This window comes from Macadamia integrifolia, chromosome 7, assembly GCF_013358625.1.
Source record: "Macadamia integrifolia cultivar HAES 741 chromosome 7, SCU_Mint_v3, whole genome shotgun sequence".
NCBI classification, from domain to species: Eukaryota; Viridiplantae; Streptophyta; class Magnoliopsida; order Proteales; family Proteaceae; genus Macadamia; species Macadamia integrifolia.
In genome coordinates this window covers 29746960-29769237 of record NC_056563.1, presented here as the reverse complement: position 1 = coordinate 29769237, position 22278 = coordinate 29746960, and the positions used below count along the sequence as shown (strand labels likewise).

General features: G+C 35.2%; 1 protein-coding gene across 1 annotated transcript; it reads right to left on the bottom strand.

The window, feature by feature from the left end:
- Window positions 1–7096: 7096 nt before the first annotated feature.
- Window positions 7097–9656, bottom strand: LOC122084894 (protein NRT1/ PTR FAMILY 6.2-like). The gene is made up of 5 exons (XM_042653314.1): window positions 9554–9656; window positions 9040–9257; window positions 8341–8888; window positions 7795–8138; window positions 7097–7671 (listed from the first exon to the last, which is right to left on the bottom strand). The coding sequence occupies exons 1-5, from the start codon at window positions 9648–9650 to the stop codon at window positions 7097–7099; spliced, it is 1782 nt and encodes a 593-aa protein (XP_042509248.1). The 5' UTR covers window positions 9651–9656.
- Between the last annotated feature and the right edge of the window lie 12622 nt (window positions 9657–22278).

The window sequence follows — 22278 nt, the reverse complement described above, 5'->3', positions numbered from 1 at the left end:
ACAGAAAATCTAGAAATTCATATTCAGTCATCAAATTAGCTTCTTTCTTTAAATTGAACACAGGCTTGTTGGTCTCATTGAATAGGCCATTGTAACTGTAAGATCAAACACCAAGAAACACGAATAATAAAGAGACAATAAATCCGTACGATACAGAGATTTAACGAGATTCACACACCAGGGTGGTGTGCTACGTCCTCGGGCGAAGAAGAAGATGATTCACTATGCAGAAGAGAAATTACACCCTAGCAGCGGTGAGGAAAAACTCGCCCTGAAACCCAAGCTCGAAAAACCCCAAAATATAATGACTTTCTCAATAAGCAACAGTACATTATATATACTCCAAATCGCGGGTCAACCCATTGGGTCGCAGTCGATCCAATCGAACCATACCGCGGGGGCTACGCCCCTGCACCCCCATACGAGATCAGTGATGGGCTCTGGGCTTGGGCCTATCGGCCCAACCCCTCTACTTCCATCACAGATCTCAGAAAATTTCCCATTCGGGTCGCCACCAAAATATGTCGGAACGGATCAATCTTCAAAACGGATTAAGAATTCGAGACAAACTTAACAGTAACTTCACCACGTACGACAAATCTGAGAAACAATTATGCTTTTCCACGACTATAAACAAGGGCAACACCATTAATTACTCCTCCTTGGGCTGGACTGGATTGGGGCAATTTGTTAATGGGAGAGGGCTTTCTAAGGAACAAGATGTATAGGGAGTGTACCATTAAGATGCATCAAAACAATACATAAGAGGATAGGGAGTTCATTTCATGTGAGAAGGATAGGGAAAGACGTAAAGTGCTAATGTACTCTTCCCCGACGGTTCTTTGAACCATTTTTCTTCTTATAATATTCAGCTTCAAAAAAAAAAGTTCTTTGAGCTGGCTATAGAGGCTACACAGAAAAATAGACTCTTTTCTTTATTCCTATTCCTCCATATCAAACATTTTTGGAGGATAAATTTATTATATCATCCTCACAATGGATCAGCAAATTATTGGGCGAGCTGGATTTGAACCAACGTAGACATATTGCCAATGAATTATAGTCTGTCCTCCACATTAACCGCTCGAGCATCGACCAGCAAGAATCAATTGTAGGTTTATTGATAATTTATGATCAACTTGCTTTTGTAGTATCCTACCCTCAGGGGAAGTCGAATCCCCGCTGCTTCCTTGAAAGAGAGATGTCCTAAACTGCCAGACGATGGAGGCATACCTATCTGACTGCCATCATACTATGCTCATCTCATAGTATAAACAGTTTTTTTGGAATTGTCAATATTAAGACATAATGTAATAGTATCTAACACTTCTCTCTTTCTCCCTCCTCTAATGAACCGTCCTCCCCCACCCCACACCCAAAAAAAAAAAACTCCCACCATATACACCTTGTAGGTTTTGTATTGACAGCCCCGGCGGGGAGAGCCCTACCCCTTACTTCATAAAGAGTATGCCTGCAACAATGAAATTACAATCTAGAGAGAGAGATAGATCACCAAGCACTCGTCTCACCCAGTAATTGAAGAACACACGGCCTTCTACACCGTAGCTTTTTGTATCCCTTGTACCGGCAAAGAGTTGCTTACATCACATCACTCGCTCTCTTTGCTGGCCTCCCATAGAACCTTAGCTATTGTATTTATACGTCTCTCACAATGGTTAGGACTGAGGAACACCAAGGCCTGGCAAGCACATACGTGCCAAAACAGACAATTTTAATAGAGAAAAAACAATAAAAAAAAATGTGGTATTTTGGGATGGTAGATAATTAAGTGAGGCATGTTACATGTTGATTTCATATTTTATTGGAAAAGAGTTGGACTTGATTATTCTTTGAGGTTTTTTGTTAGAAGGTAATTTTTATTAGAAGACAAAGAAGAAAAATAGAGCAACTACAAAATAGAACCCAATAAAAAGTGAGCACAGAATTTCACTTTCGTAATTGCCATTAGTAGGAACCTCAGCCATGCACTATCGAAACTTATATTGAGGACTAGAGAGATAATAAAATTAATAAAAAAATCAACCAAAACAAAAAAAGGGCTAATTGATCCAAAAAGAATTTTGTTCGATTTTGTTAATCCTATCCATAAGAGATCATATGAAAAATGGAATCGATTCTTTCCTTTCCTTGATTTACTGGTATAGTGATATTTTAGCAACAAATCCAATAAATCTAAGGCACCGTTTGATAACATTTCTGCTGTTTTTTGTGTCTAGAAACAGCAGAAACGGCTTTTCACGTTTTTAGAAACAAAAACAAATTTTTGGTGTTTGATAAACCTGTTTTTCGAAACTTTTTTTGCAAACATAATGCCATTAAAAAACCCAATAGTATCATTGGTTCAGTTGCCTTTTTTTAGGTTTAAATAGTTGAGAGATTTATTAGGCACAACAACTTTTTTTCTTTCAAATTCGTTTTTAGAAACGATGAAACAAGTCGAACTTGTTTCGTCAAAGTTTTTTCTAGAATTGTAAATAGGCATCAATTTTGATTTATGTTTCTTGAAACGGGTGAAACAGAACAACATTATTAAAAAATTTTTAGGTTGTTTTTCCATTTCTGGGAACAAGAAAACTCATAAACAGAATGTTGTCAAATGGTGCCTAAGTGTACTGCTTGGTGTATTGATCTTTTTTGCAGAGAGTCCTGAGAAGTCCAAGCACCGAAAAACAATCACATGCATTCTTCCATATTGTTTCAGAGAATGGGCATTGCAAATTGGTTTTTTCAGATAGAATTTTACAATACACTTGCCACCAGACTGGTATGAATCAAAGTTGTAGTCTACACCAAAACTTTGTACTTGTATGACTAAATTATAGGGTCAGGTCTTTACGATCAAGTATGTATGTATTTTACATCCAGGCATTTTTTAGTGCACGGTATCGGATTAGGTTTTGATTACCTTCAAAACTTGTACAATATCGATAGAGATCGGCACATATTCACCCGTATCATACAAGTTTGTCTTTCGTTCTCTTACAAAAAAAATCAGATTTTTCACTGTTCTATGCTGGTCTGTTTCGTTCCACACATATAGTATCAGGATTGGTGACTAGCGATATCAATACAGATTTTCTTATATCAGTGATCCAATTTACCCTGGTCCATTTCATTTCACTTATTCAGTATCGGGATTGGTTATTAGCGATATCAATACAGATTGCCTGAAACTGGTGATCCAATTTACCCTGATCCATTTTATCTTACTAATGCAATATCAAGATCGGTGATTAGCAATATCAATACATATTGCCTAACACCGCGATCCCATTTACCCCTGATCCGTTTTGTTTCAGTACTGCAATATCAATATCGATGACTAGCAATACCAATACAGATTGCCTGATACCGGCAATCTGATACCAATATACCAACCATGCATGTAGGGGCATAAAAATGGGATTACATAGTTGGCATTTCATGACTTTATGATAGTTGAAGTGAACAAGTGTAACTGCTTAAGGAACAATCATGTGTGACTTGCACAAAACTTTTTGTCTAACTTATATGTTGTGTCTTATTGTCATTTATAAAGGAAATCTGTAAAAATAAAATAATAAATAAATAAATTTGCATTAAAAACAAAAGACTAATTAGGTTTCTTGTAGTATATTTTTTCAGTATTTATATATAGATATGGTTATGGGAACAACTTGTTGTCACCATAGTATACAACTTACAAGTTTTAATCTTATTCTAATTATTCTTTGTCTTATTTTCAAAAAATATTTAATATTTTTATTAATGTGGGTGTATAAAGGTTTTCAAAAAATTAAAAATCATTTAATGTTTTTTATGTGAAATGATAGTATTTATCTTCATTGAAAAAGAAAGTATGTAGCACTAAAAGGGCAAAAAAGTAAGACTGCAATCATTTTAACCAACCTTAGTTACAACGAGATTTTTCACGTTGTTATTATCGAAACTTAAAATTCATAATAAAGAACAAGGATTAAGAAAATTACAAATCCTCTTCCCCCCACCCTCTCTCTCTCTCTCTCTCTCTCTCTCTCTCTTTCTCTTGCTCCCTTAAGAAAAGGTCTAAGAGCGTGAAAGGATGGATAAATAAACTATTGTTGCATGTTTAATATTTGATGAGAAGTCCTTGTGCTTTATTAAAATAAATAAATAAGTAAATAAAAGAATCTTACATATTGAACTATACTCTACTTAAACAACTTCATATGATATATAGCTACATTTACACTTTTAGGGTCTTGCTAGTAATTAAGAGGTTCTATGAATACTAATACAACCCTTGGAACTTATCCATATAAACAGCTAAATGATTTGTCTTTTGTTAATCAACTTCATTAAGAAAGAAGGTGGAAATTAAAATATAAAGCTAATAGAGTCATATAACATTTGTTAGTTATTAATTTGCATATTTACCTACTTAGTTTGAAAAAAGTTCAATGTCATTGAACAATTGAAAGTGACTTCTAAAAACCATCTTTATCCAAAAAAAGGACTTCTAAACACCATGAATTTTGAGGGTTGACCATATAAAGAATAAAACATATAATCCATACTACTTTCAAAGAACTCAAAAGGAAAGGCTCCCCAGATTTTTCTCCTTATTTGAATCTTATAAATCTTAAAAATAATAATCCCTTTTACTAATAACTCACAACTTGAAAGAATGTTCAGTTCAAAATTTTTTTAACCTTAGAATATTGACAAAGCTAACCGATACTTTAGATTTTACTGTGCAATTCTAATTTTACATATTAGGGTAGTTATAAGAAGAAAAAAAATACTCGATTCTTTGCTTAGGCTGCGTAATTAAGGATAAAAATAAAATCTCTTCTCCTAACCAATTGCAATTTAAAACAATATTCAACTTTAAAATTAGATAAGAACACTTGGAATCACATTCAAACGCATAAGGGGTGAAAAAGAACAGGAGATGAAATCTGAAATCAAAACTGGCTGGAAATTTGGTTTGATTTTGATTAGAAAAATAAAATATCATTTGATTCTGTTTTAGACAAAAAACTGTTATTTGAATTGAATTGAATCAAATAAAGTGCAAACCGTATAAACCGAACCTAAATCATACCTAATCCTATAATCATGTGTCTTTGTTGGGTTGAGCGAAATTGTATACTCTGAATTTTGTTATTTTGTTGTGTAAAAAGGGTTTGAATAAATTTGAAATTGTGGTACTCTACATTCATCTTGAGACTGTACTTTTCCTTACAAATTTATTTGTTTCCTTAGGTTATTTCATTAGAACCAAAATACCTAGAGAGTGTGTAAATAAACTAAAATGGAACCGATTCGATTTGGTTTCAGTTTTGAGGATATAAAACTTAATTCGGTTTTCATTTGAAAATATTGTATCTTGATTAGAATCGAATCGAAAATCGTAAATTGACACCCTTAATGGTGCACCTTATTTTTTTCTCATTCTTAAATTTAATACTTGAGAGATAAAAAAAAAAAGAGAGTAGATTCAATAACCATGACACATATCATATATTTATTTCAGGTAAAGTATATTAGGTCATGTGTGGATGAGTTTCTAATTATGAGATTCGTAGATTCAAAGAAGATTGTAAAGTTCAAATTATTTATTGTGGCTGAGAATCATAGCAAAATTTTGCATCCAACTCTAAAATATTCTAATTTTATTATTTTATCTTTTATTTTGCAATTAAAATTTTTGAATTAAAAAATCTAACTATTAATTTTAATAAGAGTTTTTGAAGTAGCTAGGTTATAAAATCATTTTTATTTATTTATTTTTTATAACCAATTTCCCTTGTCTCTTCCTTTTCTTTTATTTACAACCAGAATCAGCCAAATGGGTTAGCGTAGCTGTCAGGTTCTGATTGCAGGTTTGATTCAAAACTCAGAATATCATGCATCCTATCATCCAATTGATTAAAAAACAGAGGATAGAAAATTTTTCTAATTCAATCTTCTAATGCGATAAGGCTCATTACAAACCATGCTATTAAGACTTTTTGGTCATTAGGTCAATGGGTTTCAGTCATAGTTAGCTCCTGAGGAGCTAGGCTGACCTCATCATGATATAATCGTCAAAAAAAAGAAAAAAAAAAAAAGTCACACAAGGGACGCAAACCAGAGGAAACATATCAACGTAGAAGCCACTTAAATATAAGTGGAACAGAAGGAAAGGCATCAAGAACGGCAACCAAAGTTATTGTTGGAGAAGTGTGTGTTGCAGCAAAAAAATGAATGAGAGAGAGAGAGAGAGAGATATGAATTGTTGATCAGACCTTAAGGTCTTCCTGCTAATACATCAAGTTGAGTATATATTGAGCTTTCCATATGGTATAATGAAACATTGAAAAGTTATGATACAGCATGGGTTCATGGGTCAATGGGAAAATATATGCATGGACATATATGGGATGGTATGTCACTGAATGAGTAGGTAAGTGATTGATTTAGAGCTTCAAATTTGATAAATAGCTTAGACCATTCCCCTAATATCTAAAGACCAAATTGTCGCATCATATTTACATGTGACACAATTTGGTATGCTATCCAAATATTGAAATGTTGATGGTCCAACCAAAGATATCTTTTCAGATTTTGATTTGAATTAAATTATAATATGTTCAGAATATTTAGTGAGGAAAAATATTTCTATAATCAGAGATGGTTACAATATGACTAGAATTTTACATTTTTGGCCTTTTCAGTATATATAACACTCTTTTGTTTTTCTTACAACGAGGGTAAAACCTTTCATTTCGCACTAAAACTACATTAATTGTCGCAATTAATGACTTTTAAACTTTTGAAAACCCTTTTAATCATTGAATTAAATTACTTTTGGTAATTGCACAGAAGAAAAAAAAAAGACAAGGGTAATTAAATGAAAGTACAACTTCTTAAGTAATGATTTTGGTGGCAACAAATTGTTACCCATTCAGTAAGGTCATTTACAAGCGCACCAATTTGTAACAGCAACAGCCGAAGAAACTACGATTTTAATTTAAAAAATACATTCAAAGACATAGGGATATATCAATCCAAAAAAATTAAAATAAATAAACAAAAAAAAACATGTGTTGCTAAGGTATCATTCATGATCTTAATCTTCCTCTGCAAAAGTTGTAAGGGTGCCCTTCATCTGCATATCATGTTTTTCTTCCTCATCAGAACTTGTAATGATGCTCTCAATTTGTGTAGCATTTTTCATTGTTCTCACATACCATAGGGCACAGAGAATATAGAATATCAAGTTTATGAAGCTTAACACTGCCAGAAGAGCATAGAAATAGTATAATTTCCCATAGTTTATGTTGCTAGTTAGCCATCCAGTGCCAAGCTGAGTTCCAGTCACCTGGGTGATTATAGACACTATAAATGTGCTGACGAAAAACCCAAATCCAATAGTCGAGAGGAAAAGCCCAGTGCTCATCGACTTCATCCCTTTCGGAGATCTGGTTATGAAGAAGTCAAGCTGACCACTGTACGTGAATGATTCTGCTACGCCAACAAAGAAGAACTGCGGGATCAACATGTAAAATTTCACAGGCAAAATTGCGACATTGCCGCCCGCAACTTTCACCACGGCCAGCCGTTTTGTCTCCACGATTGCAGCAATTGTCATGGCTACAATTGAAAAGACAATGCCAATAGCTATTCTTTGCAGGTTGGTGAAACCTATAAATTAAAAAGAGAGAAACCAATTAAATTAATTTGAAAATGAGAACCAGATTCAAAATCTAACTTAAGATTTAATTTATTGATATAAATATTATCCTCTTATTGATCTATTCGACCTACCATGTTTCCCTTTCCACCTCTTCATCAAAGGAATGATCAATCGGTCGTAGAAAGCAGCACCAATTAAAATGCCCAAAATATAAAAGGTATTGAAAGAGCCTGCCGGGATTTGAAAGTTGTTCCCGATTGTTCTCTCCATTGTTGAAGCTTGCTCCACAGAGAAAGTGAGCACTTGTGAATGTATGCACCAGAAATAGATTGTGGAGGCCCAAATCGGCAGTAGTCTAACCACCATTTTCACCTCCTCTACCTTTGTGACTGAACATAGTTTCCAACGGTTTCGAATCACAGAACCATTAGTACCATAGTCGGTTTCGTCAATGATTGCAGCCTTGTCCAACCAACTGCAATTAAAAAATAAAAAATAAAAATGATAGTAAGTAGTGCTTGCATGATCTTGCAAATTAATGCAAATGAAACACAAATTTAATTAAGAAAAAAAATATAAAAAAATGTTCCTTGTTGACTATCTTGTTACTAGAGATGATAAAGAAAATAGTGTAGCTAGTAGCTCCATGTGTTTGATATGCAAGTCGCAGTACTTACTGAATTTGGTCTGTGTGATGGATTCTTGGAGCAGTCTCAGTAGGGTCATCATATAAGGTATCAACGTCGGTAGGACAAACGAGTTTTCTCTTCCGTAGAGCAGCCACCATAACGTTGAGAACTTGAACAATGGGGCTTCCCACGCAGTTCTTGTACCTGTATTTTCTAGTCCGCAACATATATAGAAGTGTTCCAAAAAAGAATGCAATACAGCAAATGCCGTATCCCCAGCTTAGGCTCACATAGTCTTGTACACCTATTCCTAGTGTGACACTAAGTATAGTTCCAAGACTGATGCAGAAATAAAATCTACTGAACAAGTAATCCATCTTTGTTTTTTCCTTCTTATCATTCTCATCGAATTGATCAGTTCCAAATCCTGAGACATTGGCTTTAAGTCCTCCTTGTCCAATTGCGATCACGTACAGAGCGAGATTCAGAATTCCAACTTGAAATCCATTGGCCGGTATGCACGTACTGCTGTTAAGGGGACAAGGGGGTGGTTGTAGTGTTGGGATTGCGCATGAGATTGATAAAATTGCAGCGCCCTGCGACACCATTCATAATTGGGTTGTCATTACCAGATTAATTCATTAATACTTTATTAGTCACTCATACTCAGTGTGCACGTGAGTATCCAACACCTGTCGTTCATTTTACTTCTAAATTACTATTATTTTTAATTATGTATGTACTTACCACTGCTATGATCACTCCGGAAATGGCTACTGTCCAATAACGGCCTAAGAAACTATCCGCAATGAAACCGCCAACCAAACACAAGAGATATCCAGCGCCAGAAAAATCTGATACGATATTGGCCGCAGTTGCACTAGGAAGATGCAACGTCCCAATTGAATAAGTCACCAGGTTAGCTGCAATTCCCATTGTTGTGAACCTTTCGCATGCCTCCATAACTATACAAGTAGTTTTCATGCATTAGTAAAATGAAGTACCAAATATTGCCTCCACATTCTCTGCAGCCGCTACAATGTCGAAGTGAGAATTTAGTGGCTGAAAGCCCCTTGGGGTGTGTGCCCAGACACTCTCTGTCACTAGATACTCACCAAAACATTGTAGCAGTCGCAGAGGATGTGGACTCCCAAAAATTGGGCTTTTATATTTATTTTATATTTTTAACTTTGACGTAGATAAATGCATGTTAGAGGAGGATATGTTGGCATAGAACAAAGGGAGCCAAAGGAATATATACCTAGGATACAAGCCGCAGACAACCATCCTCCGGTTCTCGTCTTGTCAGCTGGTTGTCCCTTGTAGTCTATTGCATAAGTGACTTTTTTGGAAGTCATTTTTTATTCTACAAAGAAGTGTAAATATGTCAATATTTTTAATTAATTAAAAAACAAATAAAGTACCTAAACTAAACTAAACTTGGATCGAATGATATTGAAAAGATGAAGAACTAAAATGGCATTACAAATATAAATAATATTGAAAAGATTCGTATTGGTTTAGCATGTCTTTGATCTTGATAACTGACTAATATCGTATTGGTTGAACGGTATGGACCAAGTGGTACTTTATTTTTTTAAGAAAAATTAGGGGTATTTCTATCTAATATAGGCGATCCAATACCAATCCGAGCTGATACCATGTCAATTTTTTAGGCACCGTTTGATAATGTTTCTGTTGTTTCTGTGTTTAGAAACATCAAAAATGGCTTTTCATGTTTTTGGAAAAAAAAAACGGATTTTTTGGTGTTTGATAAACCTGTTTCTTGAAATGTTTTTTGCAAACATAATGCCACTAAGAAAACCAAATTGTATCATCGGATGCCCAAAAAGGAGAGAGGGTTTGGTTGTCTCTTTTAAGTTTAAATAGTTGAGAAATTTATCGGGCACAACATCCTTTTTTTTTTTTTTTTTTCTCTCAAATTCATTTTTAGAAACAATGAAACAAATAGGACTTGTTTCTTCAAAGTCGTTTCTAGAATTGCAGATAGGCATAAATTTTGATTTATGTTTCTAAAAACGAGTGAAACAGAACAACTTTATCAAACGTTTTTTAGGCTGTTTCTCCATTTCTGGGAACAAGAAAAGGCAGAAAAGGCAGAAACGAAACGTTGTCAAACGGTGCCTTATATAACCGATACTCAATCCGATTTCATGCACTATAACAATGTTATCAGGGACTATAGTAGGATACGTGCATGGATATACACAGGAGAATATGCTATATATAAGAGGGTACATTGAAGGCAAGTGTACTTCTAAAGGTAGCTAGAGATAAGTGAAAGGGATTGGATTGGACTAGACCGAATTGGGGAACCAAGGAAATAATCTTTCAATATTTAGTTTCGGGGTATGGTCATTTGATCGACCTGACGAAGGAGTTAACTCTTAACACATATCTCTCTCTCTCTCTCTCTCAAATGAATCGGTGTTCGTCTCCCATTGATGAGTTCATGACACCACGAGAACCCTCTCCCTTTAATTTAGAGAGCGACTCAAATTCTAGTACGAGAATCATTCTTGTATAATCTTGATCCACACACATAGAATCCACATAAGGAAAAACCCTATGTTGGATTCCATGATCGTACGAGATAATTCTTGTATCTCATATAAAAACCTGATCCACACTCTTTAATTTATAATATTGTTTTTATAAAAATAACGTAACAATTTTTTTTTTAACAAAAATAATGTAAAATTACAAAACTTTGAGAAAAAGATGAACCTCAATGGTTGCTGCAACCATAAAATAACAATCAATCTTCACTACCACAAAATAAGGAGAGAGAGAGAGAGAGAGAGAGAGAGAGAGAGAGAGAGAGAGAGAGATCATCACCTGCTCTGTCTCACCTAGTAATTGAAGAACACCCACAGCCTTCCTATGCTTTACCTTATTTATGCTCTCTCTTGTACCAGCGAAGAGTCTCTCGCATCATATTACTTATTACTCTCTTTGCTGGCCTCCTGTAGAACCTTGGCTATTGTATTTATAGATCTCACAATGGTTATGAACACAAGGCCTAGCACGCACATATGCGCCAAAACCAACAAGTGTCTACAGAAAAAACTGTAATAAATAAAATAAAATAAAAATTGGGGATCTTGACCGGGATGGTTGATTCGAAGTCATGATGCGTGTTTCACATTTGATTAGAAGTTCACCCATGGAACTTATCTAGATTCCCCTGATTTCTAACTAGCAATCAACTGTGAAGAGGGGGGGGGGGGGGTGGTTCTGTTCACATATGTGGCAGAGAGTAGATAGGAACAATAACCTTAGCACAGAGCTGGAATGAATCAAAGCTGTTGTAGTGTGACTTTCCTGTGCTCGTCCAAGTCATATTATCAATGATTTTTTTTTTTTCTTGGAGATAAGATGTATGATGTACCTTGCTGCCGTCATGGACGGTTGATGGGAATGATCAATATTTTTCTTACAAAAAAAAAAAATTGAAAGAATAAATGGGCACGCTGCCGTCAAAGCTTTGTTGTGCTAAGAGAGTGGGCGTCACTGCAAATGGGGGTATGATGTCTTATCTTTCCTCATTTGTAAAAGTGGGCTAATTTCAAAGGGCCACTAAGAAGTCGAAGGCTTCGAGGAATCACCCACGTACATTGTGCATTATCATCATTATGGGTGGGGTCTTGATGAACGGGTATGTCCATGCGGGGGTTTGGGGCCGCAGCTCCCAAGAATAATTTTTCATATTTGGCTACAAGGGTGTTTTAGTCAATTTTTTATGTCGGGTTCACTATATATTTGTAGCATGGGTTCTTTCTCTGTAAACAGTCTAAAGAGAGATATGATGATGGGTGTTTGGAACCATATTCTCTATTGATAGTGAAACATATATGTCTCATCTCAAGCGTATATAAGCATCCTTACCGAACCACATAAATCTTTGTGAGATCGATTGTTATTTGTGATTTTCATTTGTTTTCTGAATTGTTTTAGGATTCCATTCTAAAAGTGCAACAATAATGTTCATTTCAACATAGGGTCATGAGTTCAAATCAATAAACAACCTTTCCATAAAACGTGGGTAAGACTACAGACATATTTACCCCTCCGCAAACCCCAAACCCCACACCCCACACCCCACACCCCACAATGATAAGAGTCCTGTGAATTAGATACATCATTTTTATTATATGAGCAAGAGATCCTTGCTTGCTCCCATAGCTTCTACACCAATGCAGGGGCCAACGAGAACATGCGTAGGGAGCATCATTATGAATGAGATTTTTTATTTCATAAAGGGTGTGTCAATAATTTTATGTGTCCCTCTGTCTAGCTAGCAAGGGGCTACATGATGAAACAACTTTCTTTTTCCCTATATATACATCAATATAGTTTTTACGGAATCTAAATATTTATATAAATATAATTATTATAGAATCTAGATATTATAGATATTATGTCTAATTATTGCTTCATATTTGATTGGAAGTCCACATGGCTTATATCAATGAATAAATAAATATCTAAAAGAAGACTACAGATGCTTGACCATTTTACTCATGTTATATTGGCTCTCTATCATGACCTTCTAAATTTTTTTTTTTTTTGAATTATTAAATTCTTTCAACCTAGAGAACTTTACTAATTTTTGCATACTCCCAGATGAAAGAATTAAAAAAAGGCTCCCTATATATATTTTTTATTTTAATCTTATAAATCTTAAAACAATTATTCCTTCCACTGATAGATCACTACCGAAAAGAATATTCAGTTCAATTTTTTAACTCTATGAAACTTAAAACAATATTCAATTTTGATTAGATAAATGACATAGGGAACATGAAAAAAAAAAGCATTGATCACCTTATTTTTTTTTAATTCTCTAATTAATACTTGGAGGACACAACAATGCGATAAAGGCAATAACCATGATACATATTATATTTGGGAGGGGATCCACATGTTGCTGGTATGAGATGAAATCTCCATGCCAATCCAATGAGATCATGAGAGTGGACCTCTCATAGTTTGAAGGAGGGGTAGGAGGTTAAGCTTTGACTTTCTCTGGTCAGACCTCAGGCCTCATTTCTAGTGATGGCAATGCTATGGTGGAAATTGAGTCTGATTTTCTTTGATGTCGTTGCCCTGTTGGGATCACTTGTATTTCATTCATTCTTTTATTAAATAAACTACTTATTGATTTTAAAACATTAAAAAATAAATAAATAAAAAAATAGAGGAAAGTGTGTGCATGATCCTGAGCATGACAACCATTTTTTATATTTTATATAAGGGGGTTATAGCCGTGTGGATGCATTTCTAGTTATGAGATTCACAGAAAAAGTTCAAACTCTTGCCTGTTATGGAGAATCCTAACAAAACTTTATATTTAATCCTATAATTTAATAAAGAGTGTTTTCAATAGATTATACAATCATGACTATAATTTTTTTTTTAAAGAGATACTTTTTTGAGCAAGAATCATAGAGGAGGAGTGCATGGAACAATTTCATACATGAGAGGATAGCAAAAGCATTTTATGTGAAGATCAAGAGAGAAACTAGAGAGAGGGTGCTAGGATACCGTCCCTTGGCAACTGAGATTTTTTTTTCCCAATATTAGTAATTGGTTTTGAATTGGGAATCTTTTCCCAAGATTAGTTCCCCAATTGAAACCTAGAAGGTTCTAAAGTTCAGATTCTTGCTTATTATCAAGAATTCTAATGAAGTTTTGTATCTAATACCAAAATATAATAAGTGATTTTAATTAGAGTACACAATCATGATATAATTTTTTTTGTTATTTTTTTTTTAAGGGAGAGAGTTCTCTAAGCAAATGGCATAGAGGTGCACATCGATGAGGTGAGGTAGAACGATTTCATACTTGGGACTGCATGAGATCATTTCAAGTGAAGAGGAGAGAAATAGAGAGAGGATGCTAATTACCATTCCTTGACGGGTCAGAGAATCCTTTCTCAAACACTAGATAAAATATTTTCCTAGATTAGATCCCAAATTGAAACATAGAAGGTTCTAAGGTTCAAATTCTACCCGAATCTTGAAAAAGTTCTACATTTAGCTCCAAGATATAATAAAAGTGTTTTTTAATTTAATAGAAAAAACTGACATGCCGCCAAAATGCCTTGCACGTGTCATCCTTACTCCCACCCCTGGAAAAGACTCCACTGCCTTCTTATAGTTGATTGAAAACTAACATAATACCCAACCCTCTTCCTTAAATTTTTTACTTCTACGTCTACTTCTACTTCTTGTACTTCCATCCTTCCTTTTACTTGCAATGAGATGTAGCTTTAGCCATGTTTGTAATCAATTTCACAACAACAGAGTTCACCCAAATGGGTCAATGTAGTTGGGTTTGAATCTAAACTCAGAAGCTTGTCAGCCATCCTATCACCATTTTAGAGAGAGAGAGAGAGAGAGAGAGAGAGAGAGAGACCAATCTTACAAATGCAATGCGAGCCATGAGGCTACCTAGACTTCTGATGAGGTGTGAGGACCACAGTCACAGGATCAGCTAGCAACAGCTGGTGGTGTACGCAATGGCCATTGGGTCAAAATGGGTTTTTGCTATCTTAGTTGACTTGAAAACCCTTTATCGACTGATTTTTTAAATTAAAAAAAAAAAAAAAAAGGCGATAGGGTTTCTTAAAAGGGGTGTGGCTTTTACACCACTGCATGAGTCAATAGGGGTATTATTAAAAGCATTAATCTAGGTGGGATTTTGAATCACGTTATCTTTTATGCTTTTTTTTTCCTAAAAAATATGTGCCATCATTTGCCTATACTGGCACGCTGCACCTATGACATATAATTCTACCAAAGTCAGAATATAATAAATATTAAAAATAAACATCCGAAATTTATAGGCCAAAGAATAATTAATTCCTCAATTCAATTAGGAATGCAATTATTTTTTTAAATCAAATCTTTAATTAACAGAGTGAAATGTTTCGAATAATTCTCTACCTGAATAATTCTCAAACCCAAATTTGTTAACTATCCGCCTGGCACATATCATCTGTCCCTCTTTCATCTTCTTAGGTACATGGTTTTGGGCATGGATTGGCCATAATGGATGATTCTTATTGATATCAGTCAACATCAATACCAATATCTGATGGATACCAAATCCTAGTGATAGACATACCCTATGGTTTTGTTGTATTGATACCCCAGGGTGAAACTGTTAGATACGTTCAATACATATATCCAATCCGATATAACTAAAAATCTAAAACCATGCTCACGTCACCGTCCCCTCACCTCCCAAAATTCCAAAATTAACGGATGTAGAAGATCCAAAACTTGGAAAGTAATTTGAGTACGATAGGAACATATGGATGTCAAGATTTTTTTTTTTTTTTTTTGGTAGGGGATGTCAAGAATTTCAATGTTGCTTTATTGTTTATGTTGAGTTAGATTTTGATGAATTTTCTTGCTTCTTATTATCATTTTTTATTATTTTTTTCTTTTTTCAAATTAGATCCCTGAGCACTTCTTCAGTTGTTGTTAGGACTGTCTTTTATCAGAGACTCAGAGTTGTACACTCGCTCACATCCTTAATCTCCATTACGATATACACCCACTGCGCCACCAACCTCCTTACCTTTTGCTATATCCACCCTTGCTTATTGTACTTGTGTTTCGAGGTTCCTCCATTTCTTCCACTCCGAATTGACCAAGCAAAAGGACCTCCAAGAAGAATATCGACTATTCTTCATCGGGCTGCAACCATTAAAAAAATAAATAAATAAATAAAATAAAGAAGATGATAATGCTAATGTGCAATCGCTGCAACCATGCATGGATCTCTTACATATCTTCCCGGAATTTAGCAGGCCATAGATCCCGCTCTTTCCCTCTTTCTCTTTCTTTCTCTTTATCTCTCTCCTCCAACCAAATGTTGCTGGGGTGGGAAAGACTAACTTTACCAAACATATCAAATGATCAATACAATTTTTTGTGGTAAGAATTAGGGTTGTCAACCGGTCGGGCCTGTCTGGTTTCGATCGGGTTTAATCGGGCTTGAAGACTTTCAAAGGTTACACCATGTCCTCTCATTTAACTAATTGGGCTTAGTTATTGAAGGCATGATACACTTTATATTCGGTCGATCGGCCTCGAGCTATAATCGAGCTACCTTAATCGGGCTTTAGTCGGGCCTTAACCGGGCTACGGACATGTTTAATGATAAACAGGTTTTAACCAGTTTTTAAACGGGCCCTCTTTAAAATGTGTTCTTATATTCCGGCCCACTCATGTAAGCCAAAAAAAAATGACAATAAATCAATAAATGATACTAAATATAACCATTATTTAAAATGTGAACATGTCTTTACTTTTTAGTTTTTATTCTTTAATTTGGGGGGTAAAATAGGTATTCTACAATCATTAAAGGATCGGTCCAAGTCGGTGCACAATAAATCGGTCTCGGTTGGGTGTTATTCTGTCGGTCTTGATCGGGCGCCCGAATGTCCAAGTAGCAAAACCGAGACCAACCATTTATAAACGGACCGGGCTCAAGCCCGACACGTTTAATAAACGGTCCCGGCCGGGCCGGTCTATAAATGGTCGGTCTCGGTGGGTTTAGTCGGGTCAGGCCACGAATTGACACCCCTAGTAAGAATGATCAATATAATTAAAATTATGAAGTACAACATAAGTTCATGAAAACTACCCATAAGAATCAATGATCAATATTTCATTATTCTGAATAAAATGGAAGGATGACAATCCTTAATTATATCATATAAATAGGAGTTAAAATCAAGACCAAGTTGGGCTAAATCGAAATGGGCCTAAGCCTCAACCCAGGCATGGCCCAAGCCTGACCCAGAATCGGTGTTTTCAACCCTTACCCACCGACAGCATCAAAATTTTCCGCCACGCAACTTCTTTATTTTCCTGAGGTATATTCCTCCGATCCGTATATGATACCAGTAACAAAAGTTGCGTAGCCTTCTAACTGAATAGCTACCCGAACACATTTACTGATATATCAATTTTTTTGATACTGTATTCTCACATAGCCATTACATATCGGATTATTAGTTTCTCATTGGGCCTTAATGGATTCGAACTGAGATGTAATGGGAATCCCTCTCCATGCCTCTGGTCATATGCTCTCCTTACAGGTATGGGAATGCCCTAGGGAGAAGGGACATTCACGTAAAGTGAGACATGTGATTAGTCCTGGCAAAAGAGGCAGGCTTGGAGGCACTGCAAGTGGGTAAAAATTGGCTAAGTGAGACGTGTGATAAGTCCCGTTCCTTCTTTTCCATCTCTCTCACTCCCTCTCTTTTTCCTTCTTCAATTCCCTTCCTCTTCTTCTTTTCTTTTCCCTCTCCACCTTGTTTCCCTTGAAGAAGCACCACTACGGCACCACATATTTGAGAAGGCCCAGCAGATGGTGGTCAACTTTTGTGTAGTTTTCTTCCATTTTTTTCGGAAGTCTTGTTGACTGCAAAGTTTGGTAAGGGCACTTCAAATTTCTTGGTAAATTCTTCCAATGGTGGCAGTGGCAATGGTAAGCCCTTGAGCTCAAGGTCTCGTACCGCATCAGCACCAAGCGGCCCAGGAAAGGAGTTTATGAGAAGTTGTTTCATATTAACATTATCCATTCCACCTAGAGAGAATAACTTGTCAAGCATCCAGCATAGTGGCGATCAAAATCCTTTCTTTCAAAAGAGCAACATTTCATCTTGAGAAATCCCTCTCGATCCTTCGTCTTTTTGTTTTGGAAATTGCTGAGAAATCTATTCCATCAGTGTCGGAGAGATTTTGAATCACCAGCACTATTTAACCCCAAGGGGTAGTCGAGTTGGCAAATGACCTTCGCCCCAAAAAGTTTTAGTTGAAGTTGAGTGGTTCTCATTATATAATACAATCCATGCGGTTGTTCGGTCAGTATGAGTATGTGGAGTAGTAAAATCGAAAACCTGAATACCCGTTGTTAGAAAAAAAAAATAATAAATAATAATAATAATAATAGATTAGGTGTCTAAGGTTGGCAGAGACGGCGAGTAGGCGTCGGAAGAGGCGGAGACGTTAAAAACCTAAACACAGAATGGAAGCCCACGAAGGGGTTAGGGATTTAGGGTTTCAACTTTTAAGTGAGGAAATTCGGTTCGCCTCTACAGTTCTTCATCTGACCCGCAACATACACGATCCGAATTTAAATCCGGTACAAAAAGCTTTCAGGAAGTCGGAAGGTATGAAATACACCTTCTACTTATAAAGTTATTAACGATGGCAAAATAAGTCCGATAGAAATATTAAAAATAATGCAACATCACTGGCCAATAACTCTTGGGATCAAATGAAGTGGAGAAATATGGAGTTGTTGGGGATTCTTTACCATATTAAACATATGAATAACCCTATAGTGTTTAGAATACAAGAATCATCAACCAATCATAAAAGATTAATCATAGGTGTAGTCCCTAAACCAAGAACAATAAAGTATCCCATCTTAAAATACATAACCATATAGATTTACCATATCTATAATAATCAATGGGACAACCATGACATGAACCATAAATGAGAATAAAGAAGTACCTGTGTCCCATGAACATAGATCATGAACCTCTGTCCCATGTGGTTAAACATTACTCCCATGAAGATGACAATGACGAACTACGCAAGTGAAGTCCTTCTACTGAGATCTTCTGCAGCCTCTTACTCTAGGGTTTCCTTTCTTTCTGTGCACTTGCTCTTGTGAGAAAGCCGTGCTCCCAAAACCAATAAGGCATTAAGTAAAGTAATGGCTGCAGGGACCGTCAGTATTCTATTTATAATAGAATCCCTAAAACCCTATTCCACTCTCACAATGGAAAGAGCTAGGAGTTTCCTAATTAGAGTGGGTCTATAATTGGTTGGGCCCAATGGATCAATCGGTATCAGTTAAGCCCACATAAAAATACTAACAATCTCCCACTTGGGCTACACTGATACTGATGTCTTTCCAATGACTCATGGCCAAATAATCCCAAGACTGAACACCACTCAAATAAACTTTGATCCAATCAATAATCTCTACTGTTGAACAATAGTAGAAAATACACCTCAATATACGGCATATAACTATCTAATGTTACAGACAATAGAAAATTATCAATCCAAATCGCCTGGAAACGTATATATAAGGAGTTGATATCATACATGTGATCACATGAACTATAAATATCCTTATAGGTCCTTTCTTGATCTAAAGATCAGCCTACCTTGAAAACCTCACAGGTAGAAAACTTTGATATTAATCAACATTTAGGCAAACCGCCATTTTCTTGTATTAATATCTCACTTTGGCATACAGCCTATGGTTAACAACCATCTCCATGGATTTAGGCTAAATACCACCATAAATCACGAAACTTTGGCAAACCGCTTGTGGTAAACCACCACTTCTTTGGACATAGGCTAAATACCACCATACATCACAAATTCTGACAAAATATCGTCAATTATCTTGGCCAAGCACTGCTAATAAATCTTAACAAGCACAGCCTTTAAACTTTGGCTTTTATCACCATGATATCTTTAGTTAAATGAGATCATAAAACTCCCACTAACCAAGCATGTCAAAAACCTCAATAACACCAATGTTAGAAAATATGGCTCTTGAGTACTTTGCCGATAAACTTGGATGACATCACCTTTGGGCAAATGTCACCTTTACCTTGGGAAACACACAATTGAACTGAATGTACCACTTTGGTGGGTTTCACTCATTCCTATCATGTTTTCCACATTAGAGAAGAATATATGTACAGAAGTGTATGATTTAATGTGTTTCTTACACAATCAGAGACAACACAAACAAATGAAGCATAAATGTACACAAATAATTCAGAGAACAGAATTTAAGATAAAATCAATTCAAAATTACTCCGAAGTCATTATAAACTTAATAGGGCAATAAAATTGTTCCTATTTCCCTTCAGTTGTACTTTGTTCAGCAACAACACCTATTTGGGTTCCCTGAGAGCTAAAACCAGATCAAGTAACCCTAAGAATCTCAGGTATGAATCATACACACCAAATAATCGGGCTAGAAAATTTAATATGTACACCTAGTAGATAAACTACACAATAAATGTACATCTAGCAGATAAAACACACAAGAGTCACAACCGTAACTACATTCCTATCCTTTGGGCTAAGAATGTACTGGTCCTCTTGTAAATCCAAATTTACTGTGAAAATACAATTACTTTTATCACATGTGGGTTTAGAAATCTCTAAGTTATAGTCATTTCCATACATGTATTTTCTTTAACTTGGGTGACATCACCTTTGGGCAAATGTCACTAACTTTGCTGCGCTTGGAAAAACTATGAAATAATAGGATGTGCCACTTTGGTGGATTCCATCAAATCCTTTCATAACTTCCTAGAAATATACTGTGCAGCATAAAATGTGCGGAATCTCACACCCAGTTTAATTCTAATATATTTATCCATCATAGGGTGTTTCAAACAAAACATTCAAGTACAAAATGACATGAATATGAATTTACTTATATATTTGAACCCATAAATCATTATTCAATATCATGATAATAATAAATCAATACAAAACTCCAAATAATTCTTTTGCATGAAAAACAATATAGAACACTGAATTTTTCACCCTGGTTTTTTGCGTTGAGTCCAGTTTTTCGTACTCTTCGTTTTGATATATTATGGGCCTAGTTTTGATCAACTTTTATGATTTGTTTTGTATAAGTTACAAGTATGGGTGGTTAATGATTCTTTATGATTTTCCTATTAATTTGAAGAAATAAAAGAAAATCAACTCATACATTACTTGCATATCAGAATATGAACTTGGTTATTCTTGGTAATGTAGTTCATGCTTTTGTTTATGAATATTTTTATTCATGCTTAAACAATCCAATTTTTAGCTACCGGAATGAATTTGTAGACTATTACAATAAGATTGGGTGGAATCCACCAAAGTGGTAAAGTTCAACTTTATTGTAATAGAATACAAATCAAAGTCTTCTTTGTTTGAAAAGACAGAGAATAATGATTGGTAGCAAAGTTGCTAATGTTCACTTAAATGTGACATTATCAAAGAAAGGTTAAAGTTAAAGTAAGTGAAAAACAGAATAGGGATTTCTCAACCTAGAAGATGTTGTCCATCCAAAGATGGCGGTACTTTTTGAAAGTTAGAAGAAGTCTCGCAGTAATTGCAGAAACTTGAGTGGATTAGTATGAAGTTCCGGTTGACACTCTTGAAGTAATTGATAATTGAGCATTATAATGTTTATTTTGTTAACAGTTACATGCTTGTTCTTTTACATGTAAATTGATATTTAGTTCATGTTTAAATAACCCATAAATTTAAACTGCCAGGTGTAGTTGTAAGCTATTGCAGTGGAATTGATGGAACCCACCAAAGTGGTAAAATCTAAGATTACTGTAATAGGTTTACAACTCAAAGATTTTGTCTTATATTCAAAGACATAGAAAATTGTTAGCAGGAATTAAGTAATGTTTGCCCAAAGGCGACATTGTAATGTTTGCCCAAAGGCGACATTGTAATGTTTGCCCAAAGGCGACATTATCAAAGACATGCATAAATGCAAGTGTACTCTAGACAGACCTTAACCTAGAAGTTGTTATGCATCCAAAAGTGATAGTAATTTTCGAAGTTGAAGAGCTTCCACTGTCATTGTAGTTTTTGAGTGGACTAGTGCATTCCAGACCTAAAGGTTGAGATTGTAGTTCAGTTGACACTTTGATTATGTTTAATGGTTAGTGATGTAATGTTGGTTTTTATTGATGTTACATGCATTAATTAAATATCGAATGGATTATTCTTCCTTGAGTTGAACCATTAAGCTAATGTCTTTAAAAGTGGCTTGAGAATATAGAGGCCTACATATGTCTCAAATACCTAGTTTTCTATACTAGGAGAACCAAATCAATAGTTTGGTATTATGCTTTTAAAGCAAATTTTTTTTTTTTTTTTT

What these genes read in the sequence shown, in the direction of transcription:
- LOC122084894 (XM_042653314.1), bottom strand. Translation starts at nt 9,650, where the DNA reads ATGACTTCCAAAAAAGTCACTTATGCAATAGACTACAAGGGACAACCA. An exon ending in GTCTGCGGCTTGTATCCTAG is followed by an intron (nt 9,258 to 9,553) that starts GTATATATTCCT and finishes CTACTTGTATAG; the next exon opens with TTATGGAGGCATGCGAAAGG. An exon ending in CCGGAGTGATCATAGCAGTG is followed by an intron (nt 8,889 to 9,039) that starts GTAAGTACATAC and finishes ATGGTGTCGCAG; the next exon opens with GGCGCTGCAATTTTATCAAT.